Consider the following 13,215-nt stretch of genomic DNA (forward strand, 5'->3'; position numbering starts at 1 on the left):
AATCCTTTGTTACGTAGTTTTCTCCCTTGTAATAATTTTAATTTTGAGTTAGCAAGTCCTATTCTTTAAAGCTCATTAGAGTCAATATTTGTTTATTACTCAGTACAGATTACCAGTGCCACATACTTTTTTTTTATAACTTCTGTTCTATGTTCAAGGCTGGTTCACACCATGGTTTTTATCATCTTGGTGGACATAGCACATTCTGCTCGCTGGGACCTCACCTTCTCCAGGCCCAGTGAAGCCTTAATCTTGAAGGAGGGACTTTCTACATACTCAGACTGGCACATGTCTATCCAAATGTCCAGCTCCCACTGTCCCTGTTGATGTGCCTCCAGGCTCTGCATTTTCCTTTCTATTTTGAGTAAGGAGGAGTAGGAGCTGCTTGGGAGGAGGTGCCATCTACACAATTGTATAAGGGCTGGTTGTTTGACATCAAGTACTATGCCAGGCTTCTAACAAAGGGACTGAAAACTGTTCAATTAGCTGCAGCCACCAAGGATCCCAAGTCTTTTCTAAATGTTTGGCTCAAGAGGTCAGATATTCTCTCAGCCTAAGGGGCCAAAGGCAACCTTTTCCGAGGTCTTGAACAGGAGGTGGGATCAACTATTATTTGCCCAGTATATTATGCTGGAAGATCCCATTAGAAGATACCTTGGTAGCCCTTACCTCTAATGTATTTCTTGCAGCTAAGGGTCTTTGTACTTAGTGACAGGAGGGTAGAGAAAGCCCTCTGTAAAGGTTTTGAGGAGTCAGCAGTCCTTCTCGAAGACTACGTTACTATCTGTTTTTTCTGGGTAGTTCTCATGTAGGCTAACTACTTTTATAAATTCAAGTGCATGAAGTATAGACTCTGCAAGGTCTTCAGCGGTTGTACTCCTTGGAAATTCTTCCCTAGACAAAGCCTAGACTATGGTATCTGTGGTTGTTTCTAGATGGAACATCTTCCTGTGGGCATAAGATGTTAATCCAAACTCCTGTACTAGACCAGCTAATAAAGCATCATCCAGAGAGATTACTTGGCCATCAATTGGATGATATCCTCATTGAGACCAGAGGCAGAAAAAAACTTCTTCCAGTGGCATGGGGATCATGCAGCTCAGTCAAACTCACCACTCCTTTTTTCCATGCAAACCAATTACTCTGGGTTGAGGATTCCAAGTCCAAGTGGAATAGCAACAAATTAACTTCTCACTCTCATGGTTCCTCTTTGAGACCACATACCTTAGCTTGCATATCTTTCAGAAGAAGCAAGCAGTCCAATGCTACACATGACATTAAACTGACCAGGTCTTCCCTTACTGTTGTTCTCTTACCATTGTGGCTTTGAGTTTACTTCACCAACACCTGGCATCAAGTGACCACAGATGCGTACATCTAACAGGCTTTCTGGAGTCTATTCAGTCCTCTTAACAGCCCCCCCCCCCCCCCGGTGTCATTTTGGATTTTAAGAGTTTGAATAAGTGCATAAAAAAGAAGCTTCAGGTGGAAATGTTTTCCTCCATTTTAATGGCCATTTGGAACATGCTAACATCATTAAGTTTACACAAGCACACTTCTGTGTTTCCTTCTATTACCCCTTTCCACCCAGTTATCAGTTTTTTCTCTCTCTATAGGTCAACATTCTGTGCCACTGAGTTATTACTGGACTTGTTCTCCCCCCTCCCCCCTTTTAGGATTTTTTCTTAAGAATTTTTTGTACCCCTGCAAAATTTGGGGTTACCCTGAGTTTGCTGGTACCTCCCTCTTGTGAGTGGGTGTTACGGTTTTGGTGCATTCAGGTAAGGATGGGAAAACCTGAATCAGTATTAGAAGGGAGGAGAAGGAAGATAACTCTGCCGGGAGAGTTATCTTTATCTCCTAATGCCAAGAATGCAGCAAGGTCTCACTAATTGATTCTATTTCAGAGATCCTTGAGTTTTTTTTTAAATTGGGGCTTCTGAAGTGCCTTGGCAGCAGTACCCTGAGACACCAGGTGTCTGCTTTGGTATCTGTTCTGAAATTCTGAACAAGAAAGCAATCTCAGCAATGTGTGCATACCTAGCAGCTTTTAAAAGGTGCAGCTATTATTAAACTAGAGCTTTAACACTATTCTGTCAGTACAGGTAGCAGCTCCTTATGTTCCTCTGGCATCTATTCCATTGGAAAAAAGCTTACCTTGAAGACTCCCTCCTGGTGGTCATAATACTTGCCCATAGGGCTTCCAAGTTGGAGCTACAAACACAAACCTTTGCAGTTTCTACTGTGACAAGGTAAACTTGCATCCCAACCCTACTTGAAAATGTAAGGTGAACACTATTTTCTGTAGGTCTCAGGAAGTGGTTCTCTAATGTTTCTGTCCTAATCCTTTCCACCCCAGGAAAAAGGAATCGCACAGATCACATGTATGCAGGGCTCTAACTTTTTACTTGGGATGCAGTGCTTTGGGCAACGGGACAACCTGTTCCTTTGAATCTGATTTAACAAAAGAAATTGGCTGTTCACATATCTATTTAATTATAAAATGTTTAGCTGGCTGTTCTCACAGAGACTCAAAACAGCTCACAATGAATTACGCATCATAGGGTACTTTCTTTTATAAGGGTTTATTTCTTCATATGCTGATACTAAGTAGGGTGATACTTTTTCCATGATTCTAAGGGCCAATTCGCATGTTTACCATTCAGTGACATTGTACACATGGTAGGACAGAGGGCCCCTGTGCATGTTCATGCTGTACGTATAATGTAATTATATGATATTATGTAATAATGTGCGTAGTGTGCCATCTACACAACTCTGTATGTATATGCTTTATTCCTTCCATTTTTGTCTGAGGTAGAAGGATTGTGAAAATAAAGGTATTCATTCATTCATTCATTCATTCATTCCATTTCTATACCATTCAGTAGCCAAAGCTCTCTCGGCAGTTCACAAAAATTAAAACCACAGAGTGCAGCATAAAACAATATAAAATATGAAAGCTTAAAACCACAATATAACAGTACAGCCGGAATAAAACCTAGCAGCAATGCAGAGATTTAAAATACAGATTTAAAACACCAGAGCTAAAAGATTAGGAAGCTAAAATGCTAAAATACTGAGAGAATAAAAACATCTTCACCTGATGCGGGAAGGTGTATAACGTAGGCGCCAGGCAAACCTCTCCGGGGAGCTCATTCCACAGCTGGGGTGGCACAGCAGAAAAGGCTCTCCTCCTGGTAGTCACCCTCTTCACTTCCTTTGGCGGGGTCTCCTGGAGAAGGACCCCCTGAAGATGACCTTGGGGCCAGGCAGGCACATATGGGAGGAGGTGATCCTTCAGATAAGCTGGCCCCAAGCTGTTTAGGGCTTTGAATGTTAATGCTAGCAGTTTGAATCAGGACTGGAAATGGACTGGCAGCCAGTGAAGCTGGAAAAGTACTGGCATAATGTGATCTTGTTGGCCAGTCCCTGTTAACCGTCTTGCCACCCTATTTTGGACTAGTTGAAGTTTCCGGACCGTTTTCAAAGGCAGCCCCGTGTATAACACATTGCAGTAATCCAGACGAGAGGTTATCAGAGCATGGATCACTGTAGCTAGGCTATCTCTGTCCAGATAAGGGCGTAGTTGGTGTTTCAGCCTAAGCTGATAAAAAGTACTCCATGCCACTGAGTTCACCTGTGCCTCAAGGGATAGGTTTGGGTCCAAGAGCACCATTATGCATATGGTTATAGATAAACATCTCACGTTATACATTGCACTGTGTACACATGGAAATGTCATGTGCGAACCTGCAGCTTTATCATTTGTACTGCATTTACCACTGGTAAATGTGTGAATAAAGCCTAATTTAATATTTGTACGTGTGAGAGATTGATGCATATATCTTTGCATCTTGGTTGAGTGATGCTGATGGGGCTGAATCCCAGGCAATAAGGTTCTCTGACTGGTGCACAAAGCTGGTCTTTATGTTGTTTTCTCAACAGCAGCTTTCATTTATATGGTATGCATACATGGCATAAATAGCTTTGAGAAGCTCACATTGCATATGTCAATGCATGCACTTAAAAGGACTTGTTGGATCAGGGCTGTGGTTTTCTATACCTGTTGTCTATACGGTGTACTTTGCACATACACTTTAGATTTATTTTGTTATGAAAATATTACATGTGTTTCAGGTTTCAAATGTATCTGATCATAAATATCTAATTATTTTTCAGATGAAAACAGGTGACTGCTAGTTATTGTTACCACGTTTTGTAAATAGCTCTTTTCATTTGTGAAGTGGTTTGATGATGCTGATGACTTCTTGTTTGCTGTGACGGAGTCCCTTTCTTCCTGTTTTCAAAAATACGTTTGCTCTTTGTTTTGCTTACTAACAATGCTATATATGGGGTATGCAAATCTCTTATTGGAATGGATTATAACAATTATCTTGCGTTCCCCAGGTTTGGGCTTCTGTATATAATTTACATGTCTTGTCAATATCCTTGAAATCGATTCACTTATGTTGGATCATCATCCAGTAGTAGCTATAGGAAATGTTCCTGGAGCATGAATGGGTTTATGATGAAATGATGATTATGCATAGTACCAGCTTTCCAAATGATTCATATGGCTCTCAAGATTGGCTTTTAAAGACTTGGTTGCCTCATTGCTATGCAAACAGAGATAACCAATGGCTTTCTCTTTTCTCTGCAGGTCAACTTTGTAGTGTGCCAACTGTTTGCCTTGCTTGCTGCTGTTTGGTTTCGAACTTACCTTCATTCAAGCAAAACTAGCCCATTTATAAGGCATGTTGTTGCCACACTTTTGGGTCTTTATCTTGCACTTTTTTGTTTTGGATGGTAAGTAACTTTCATATCATGTTTTACCATAATATCATAGGTATCTGGTTCTCCTTGACATGCTGATTTTTCATCTACAGGGAATTGCGGGAGAGATTCAGCCATGTGATCCTGCATCCAGAAAAGCTGTGTCACATCTGAACATTTGGTCTCTCTGTGCTCTACTTTCTAGTGCAGAGTCAAGTAGAGAATAAGGTGCAGAAGGTTACCTGAGCAAGAAAGAATGACATTTAAAGAAGCAGTAAAACAGACAGCCATACTGAATGACATCCTCTGCTAAAGACAAAGGGTAGTGTCCAGTGGTGCTGTGACGTTTTTGGGTGTCCAGTACTCCCTCTAGAACAGGAGACAAACAACCAGCCCAGTCCCCCCTTATTTCCTCTGGTCATGTATCACCCGGATAACCTAGGCCACATGGGGGAGATGGACGGACAACCACAAGTTTGACTGGGAATCAACCTCAAAGCTTTAAAATACCAAACAGCATTTATTGCAAACAAAAAAAAAGATTCACTAAAAGCGAAAGGGAAAACAAAGCAAGGACGAAAAGAAAACATACCAACTTACTGACCTAACTCTGGCACAGACAGTGGCCACATAGGGCTCCCAGCTCTGAGGCTTATCTGGAGAGGCAGCTCTGATTCCAAGCAAATCCCATCTATATAACCTAATCCAGGGAAAAGCAAAGCACTTAACCCTAATTAACAGAAAGCCTATAAGCACATGGCACCAAATTACCCCCTCATGAATACAGCTGGATGGATATTACTTAAGAGTGGGTTCAGTTATTCCCCTTTAACAGCCAAGATATGGCTCAAGGCTTAAATCCATCCAGGACCCTGATACAAAATAACTGTCTTGGCTGGTATAAACAGATGCTGAAAACTAACTCAGCATCACAGGTTTGCTGCCATGTTGTGCTAGAGTAAACCAGTGCTTGTGCAATGTAACTAGTACAACAGGAAAAAGTGGCCATTTGCTGCTGAAATTGAAGCACAGAGTCAAAATGTTCGCATGTGGTACAGCTCTTCTAGATGCAGGATTAGCTGGTTGACTCCCTGCAATTCCCTGTAGATGGAAAGCTAGCATGTCAAGGAGAATCAGGTACCCAGATCTTGTAAGTCTTATATCCTTTGGCACTTATAATTTGTTTCTAATGTAACCAATACTCCCCAGAATGCCTGAATAAGCAAGTGCTCTAACAATTTAACTGTTATTTTTCCAGCCCATGTAGCACTTGGTTTGTTTTACAAAGCGAAAACATAAAACAATGTATGTGTATGACTGAGCCATTAGGTATACAGAGGACTGGTTTGGACAGCACAGTAAACCAGGGTTCCATGGGAACCCTGGCTTGCTATTTATGAGCAGCATGCGAGAGCAGCTCAACAAACCATATACCTCCTGTCAATCGTTTGTTTTGTGTGATGTGTGAACCTGGAACTCTGGCTTGTCTCTCCACCAACAAGCCAGAGAAATAACTCTAGTTTGTTTTTGGGTTCCGCAGAATCCTGGTACAGCATTATGTGTAAGCTGGGCCATAAAGTATAGATAGTGTTTATTACCCAAACCATCTTAAGCTGTGTACAAATAGTGATTTCTGTGGAGAGAAAGGGGAGAAGCTGCCCTTTTAATGGCTACCGTGGCTCTAACTCTGATTTAGTATCCGCAGCTTGATAAATGAGTGAACAGAATGGAGGAGGTATGGCTTCTGCTTCCATGCAGATAGCTTCTAGTCTGAACAATTTTGCTCCTAAGGCAAATTGTGCAATTCTTTCTTTTAAAATGGACACAAGTGTAAATGTGAATATGCACTCATCCTTTCATGTATTTTTTGTAATCTTTCAAAACTGAATTAGGTGCTGGTACGAGGAAGTATAGATGCCTGCAAAAAGTTGAACAAAACATATGAATGTTTACTGCATCAGTGCTGGTTGGGTTTCAAGATTTGTTTCAGCTTTTCCAGGATACAGTGTGAAGTACTCCAAAACAGATATGAACAGGGGCATGACAGGACACACACAATGAACATGGGTACTGTGAGGAAGGACAGGTCTACAGTAATGTCCAAGTTTCTGGAAAGCTATTGCCTGTAGACAGCTTTAGTCAAAATGTAATGAGTGAAGATAATTGTGTGTGGTTTTGGATGAGTTAATCAGGATAAAATAGACATTCCTCTCTGCTATTTGTTTCAAATTGAAACGAATAGACTAATAAAACATTATAACACTTTTTCTCCCTTAGGTATGCCTTACATTTTGTTATACAAAGTGGAATTTCCTACTATATCATGATCATTATAGGAGTGGAAAATATGCACAAGTGAGTATTGAAACATTTGTACATCCCCTAAGTGAAATATAAAGGGAGATGTAATGAGCAAGTGGGTGAAGCTTAGAAGAACAATTTGTATGTTATATGAAGGCAAGCAGTTCTTTCCTTGCACATTTTACATCTTTTATATTGAGCGTAATAAATTGTTTTGTTAGTTTTTAGTGTCTAGATGCCCCTGAAGAGACCTTGTTTATGTAGAAAAACACTGTTCTTCTTGTCCTCTATTCAAAGTGCCAAAAGCTTGTCATACCTACTGTTTACAAAAAGAAGCCTATGGTAGGGAGTGGCTGGAATGCTGCAGTTCTCAGTACATAACAGTTAACATGTTTCTACTGCTTCATAAATCATCTGACTTGCACATTTGTAATACATTTTCGTGCAAACTTCTGTGACAAGTGAGAGTGTAAAGAAAATCGTGTTCCGTTTCCCTTTTTTAAATGAATAAAAAATGCATGACACTGTTTTATCCTTGGATAAGCATAGCTTGCATGCTTTGATTTAGTTGGGTTAGTTTTATCTAGTCCCTTCATTGTTGTCTAGGGAATGTATGGGTGCTGCACAGTAGTCTCTCCTGTCCTCTTGTTCTGATGCACTGTAATATGTATTGTCATAGGTGGTATACATTTATTATGAGCCTTATGCAGTAGAAATATTTATATGGAGGGTCTTAACTCAATGCAATTTGTAACAGTGCTCTCAATTATTTGTAACAATGCCCGGCCAAAGGCTGTTTCCTGCTAGTCTGTCCCTGCCTTACAATTAGAGGTGGATGAATTCGTTAGTTTCACTTTCTCCACACTTGAATGTTTAAAATCTCAAGTTCTTTGCTTCCCATGTATAAAGACATTTGAGAATAAAAAAAACTGAATGAAATTCTCACCCATCCCTGCTTACATCTCACAGTTTTAGGTGTATTTAAGTGTGAGTTCGATACACATATGTCATTGTTATACATAAAAATACACTAGTCAAGGAGCTGGGATTGGTTGCAGCTCCCTGTTGAAAATACTTGCCTGGTGAAGTTGGGGTTGTTGTCATATAATATGTGAAACAGACACATCAGTTTTATACAACTAGATTGGAAAAATATATTCTTCTCTCTTCTTAGTAGCTAGGTTTTCCTTTGTGGAATTTTTTTAAAATAAAAGTCATTCTTGGTTTTTAGATAAAGATGATATGAAAGAGTAAAATAAATACACATTTAGTTTCAGATAGAGTGTTCATAACTGATTCCCTCAACTACAGTCAGTCCTAAGGAGAATCAGTCCAAGCAATTAAAACAAAGTATAAGTGATATGGATATTGGGTTGGATGCAGACTTAAAGAAGGCCCATTGAAATCAATGGGAATGAAGTTAGTCATGATTCAAGTGGGACTACTCAAATATGACTAAGTCTGGATCCAATCCATTGAATTAAGAGGGCTTTTTTTTAAAGTTAAGACAGTGCAAATGTCAGGATGATGTGGCTAAATATTCTTGATATGCCACATTTTTAGCACATATAGTCTAATTGCCAGTTTGAACCTCAGTTTAGCATGTTTTTGCATATAATCTTGACAACTGGAATAAGCAGGACAACACTGTGGATAGTTCAGCAAAATATACCAGGGCTTTATATACTGGTAGTGTGATCCTGTGCTGCTCTTGCAAAGGCTTGTGCTTCTGCAACACCTGGGCAAGGGAGTAGGGAGGGCCATGGAGATTGGCTGTACTTGTCTTTAAAAGCCCCTGACAACCCACTTCAACAGGATTTGCTGAAGCAAAACCACAAAGTGGTACTGGAGAGGGCTGGGTTTCTTCAGCCTTTGGGTTACGGCATAAGTCTTGCAGTATAGGTATATGGGGCCACGGTGGCTTAGTGGATAAGATGCTGTACTGCAGACTGGAAGGTCGGCAGGTCAGCGGTTCGAGGCCCGAGTGCTGCATGACGGAGTGAGCTCCCGTCTTCAGTCCCAGCTTCTGCCAACCTAGCAGTTCGAAAGCAAGAAATTGCAAGTAGATAAATAGGTACCGCCTCGGCGGGAAAGGTAACAGTGTTCCGTGCACCTCGGTGTTCATTCATGCCGGCCACATGACCATGGAAGCGTCTTCGGACAGCGCTGGCTCTTCAGCTTAGAAACGGGGATGAGCACCGCACCCTAGAGTCGGACACGACTGGTTGGGGACACCTTTACCTTTTTATAGGTATGGTATTTACTTGGGTGACTTTTTGTACCTTGGGAAAACTCAGCCTAGTCTAAAGCCTACATTTAGTTGCTTTGCAGTGCCGCTGCTTTGCAAAATGCTGTAGTAGATTGCATATTGTTAAATGTCTCATTGCTGAACAGACACCCAAAGAAAGAGGTTTGGGCTAGCATGAAGAAAATAACGACACTAACTGTGCTGTGAGCTGCTGGACGTAGAAAATCTAGGATGTGATTGGAGTGAGCTTGTGCCTGCAGTGAAATAAAGCAGCGTCTGCACAGCAGCTATAACATGTAGATTCATCCTTAATAAAAGGTTTAAAACTTAAGCATCTTCTATGTATGTTGCACGGCACTGGCATCCAAGTGCAGTTGCTTTTTTGTTCTGGAATGAACTTCCATCAAAGGTTCATCAGGCCTTTTTTCCCAAGCCTACAGGAGAAATTTGAAGGCCCACCTGTTGCCTTTTTCTTGAATTATATTTTTGATGTGCAGGTTTTATTTGTAATTGCTGTTTTTGTTTATTTTCCCTGTAATAATTCATAGTTTTATTATGTATGCTGCCTTGTTTTTTGGGTGGTTGTGGTGGTTCTATCCTTAAAGACAACCTAAAAATACTTTAACTAAAAAAATATATTCAGGATAATCCTGGCAAATGTTTCTCTTTTCTGCCCAGCTAGTAATATAGGAAAGGGTGTAACACAACTGAGGTACTTTGTTGTGAAAATGTATAGCTTTATTTTAGAATTAATATTTATTTGACATGAATTCCTTACATTAAAACAAATTTCAAAGCAATATACAAAAATACAGTATAAGATCATATTTATATATTCTCGGCAGTATCCAATACCACCCATATGCTAGCATGACCTACCACTAGCACAATGGGAACCTAATGGTTCCTGACGCAATAGGAAATGAGCAGAAATGCTCATTTGTGGAATGGCGCAGGTCAGCGGAGCTTGCAAAGGGGAGCTCTGCTGACATGTCCCATTCTAGAAACTACAATTTCCACTAGTTTCCAGGGTTCCTTTAGGAAGTGTAAATTCCTGTTGCACGCGCTGTGGATCCTGTGGGTGCAGCAGAACCAGCAGAGGTGCAGCAGTAGTACTGGATACTGCTCTGTATATTACTATTCTATATGGAAAACGCTATTACCTTCCTGAGAATGCTTGTTGGAAAAAGTATGTTTTCAATAGGTGCCAAAAACCCAGAAGGGTTGGCACCTGTCTCATTTGTACTGGTAGGGAGTTCCAGAGAGTGGGCACTACAATACTAAAGGCCCTATTCTGAAGCATCATGGACCGGACCTCCAAAATCTTGGGCACCACCAAGAGGATAGTAGTAACTGAAAGAGCACTCTTCTTTGCATAAGTAGGACTCCTCCTTCCTTTTTAAGCGCCTCTCTCTCTCTTTCACCGCCTCTCTCTCTCTTTCACCATCATGATTTTTGAAAAATGGAAGTTGACAAGACTGATACTGCTCTAAGCAGGAGGGTTAAGAACCATTTCACCAATAAGCTATGAATGGATTGAAATTACTGACTCCCATCATTAAGTTATATTTTAAAAGATGATCTCTTAATGAGATTCATGCTCAACTGAATCTGACAAAGGGCCCAACCCATGTCTAGCTTTCTCATTCAGGTTTGCTGAATGTGAATCGGATGTGATGTGCCGAGCCCAGATATGTAAATGGGCGATTGGGGTGGGGGGACGCATACATTGAGGTAGGAGGAAAATGGCTTTGTGATAGCCATCTTTCCCCTATTTAAAAAAAAAGTGCCTAGAGCAATGGCTGCAGAATGGTTAAAGACACACATTTTTGTAATGTGAGAGTAGTTGAGATGTAAGCCTGATGCAAATGACTGGCAGTTTTTTTTGAAGTCCACTTCCTGCAGATTTGACACTCTTCAGTCCATTCTTGATTTGTAAAAATAACCTACCTTTGGCCAGTTTCTGACAATGTTTACATACTTTGAAAACGTAAAGGAAAAATAGTATTTGATTGCAAAAGTAAATATGGTGGTTGCCTTAGGCATATTCAAGACTGCTATAGCACCTATGCCAAAAGATAAGCAACAGCTTCCTTCTTGTTCTTATTCAGAAACTCAGAGTCTGGGTTCAGATGATCAGGAAGGGAAACAATGCAGTGTCAGTTGTTTCACCTGCGCGCGCTGGTCATGCGACTGGCATTACCTTAATTAGCTGTGCCGTGTCGCAGGTTGCCATGTCACCTGAACATGGTGCGCGGCACAGGCATAGTACATTTTCACCCACCCAACAACCTATAGCTTGCAGTATGGGTTGTAGGGTGGTGAAAATGCATTATACCCGTGCTGTGTGCCGGGTTTGGACAACATGGCAATCTGTGACACAGTGTGGGTAATGCCGGTCGTGCGACCAGCGCACGTGGAGGAAACAACTGATGCTGCGTTGATTCTCCCGCCATTGTCTGAACAACCCGAAAGTGTAGTGTGGATTTTCTGTGCCTCTGAGGAAAGCTGTTGGTACTTTAGGGCCTTTTCTTACAGTTTTTTTTTTTTTGTTAAATTGATAGCAACCAAACAAAGTAGAAAACAATGCAGTGGTATTCACTTATGCCAGCCCATCTAGTACCAGTGGTGGGACATAGTCTTGTCATAGATTGGTGACGACAACATTACTGAAGGGGGTTATTTATACTGGAGTTTGCCTTTCTTAAAAAAAAGAAAAGAAAAGAAAGCAAGGTGTACACTTCAACACTGGAAAGGAGAAATGCATTGTCCTTGAAGAACTTCTAAAGAAAGACAAAAGAACATTGTTAACAAAATCATGGGGCATTGCTGCAAGAGAATGGGATGTTTTACTTGTTGCCCACTTTTTATTGTTGCTCACATTTGGAAGAATACTCCCACTCCATAAGTTCATAAAATGGCAGCTGTGTGATTGTGTTTGTTGTTGTTGTTCAGTCGTTCGGTCGTGTCCGACTCTTCGTGACCCCATGGACCATAGCACGCCAGGCCTTCCTGTCCTGCGCTCTCTCCCGGAGCGTGCTCAAGTTCATATTCATTGCATTGGTAATGCTATCTAGCCATCTCATCCTCTGCCATCCCCTTCTCCTTTTGCCTTCAGTCTTTCCCAGCATCAGGGTCTTTTCCAGAGAGTTTTCTCTTCGCATTAGGTGGCCAAAATATTTGAGCTTCAGCTTCAGTATCTGTCCTTCCAATGAGCACTCAGGGTTGATTTCCTTTAGTATGGACTGATTTGACCTCCTTGCAGTCCAGGGGACTTGTAAGAGTCTTCTCCAGCACCACAGTTCGAAAGCATCAATTCTTTGGCGCGCAGCTTTCCTTATAGTCCAGCTCTCACAGCCATACATTACTACTGGGAAAACCATAGCTTTGATTAGACGGACCTTTGTCGGCAAGGTGATGTCTCTGCTTCTTACTATGCTGTCTAGGTTGGCCATAGCTTTCCTCCCAAGGAGCAAGCGTCTTTTAATTTCATGGCTACAGTCACCGTCTGCGGTGATCTTGGAGCCCAAGAAAGTAAAATCTGTCACTGCTTCCATTTCTTCCCCTTCTATATGCCAGGAAGTGATGGGGCCACGTGCCATGATCTTAGTTTTTTTAATGTTGAGTTTCAAACCACCTTTTGCACTCTCCTCTTTCACCCTCAACAAGAGGCTCTTGAGATCCTCTTCACTTTCTGCCATTAGGGTGGTATCATCTGCATATTGGAGGTTGTTGATAATTCTCCCAGCAATCTTAATTCCGACCTCTGATTCATCCAGCCCCGCATTTCTCATGATGTACTGTGCATATAAGTTAAATAAGCAGGGTGACAATATGCAGCCTTGTCGTACTCCTTTCCCAATTTTGAACCAATCGGTTGTTCCATGTCT

At 41.2% G+C, this 13,215-nt stretch overlaps 1 protein-coding gene across 2 annotated transcripts in view; it reads left to right on the forward strand.

The window, feature by feature from the left end:
- Positions 1 to 13,215, forward strand: part of MBOAT2 (membrane bound glycerophospholipid O-acyltransferase 2) — a 125,184-nt gene that overhangs the window by 34,901 nt on the left and 77,068 nt on the right. For both annotated transcript variants that reach the window (XM_084826683.1, XM_084826684.1), the window contains exons 2-3: positions 4,664 to 4,809; positions 7,054 to 7,131. In XM_084826683.1, the coding sequence (XP_084682809.1) occupies positions 4,664 to 4,809; positions 7,054 to 7,131 (224 nt within the window). The remainder of the gene's footprint in view (positions 1 to 4,663; positions 4,810 to 7,053; positions 7,132 to 13,215) is intronic.

Source organism: Heloderma suspectum, chromosome 1, assembly GCF_057233095.1.
Source record: "Heloderma suspectum isolate Gila_16-S chromosome 1, 16-S_ref, whole genome shotgun sequence".
Lineage (NCBI taxonomy): Eukaryota > Metazoa > Chordata > Lepidosauria > Squamata > Helodermatidae > Heloderma > Heloderma suspectum.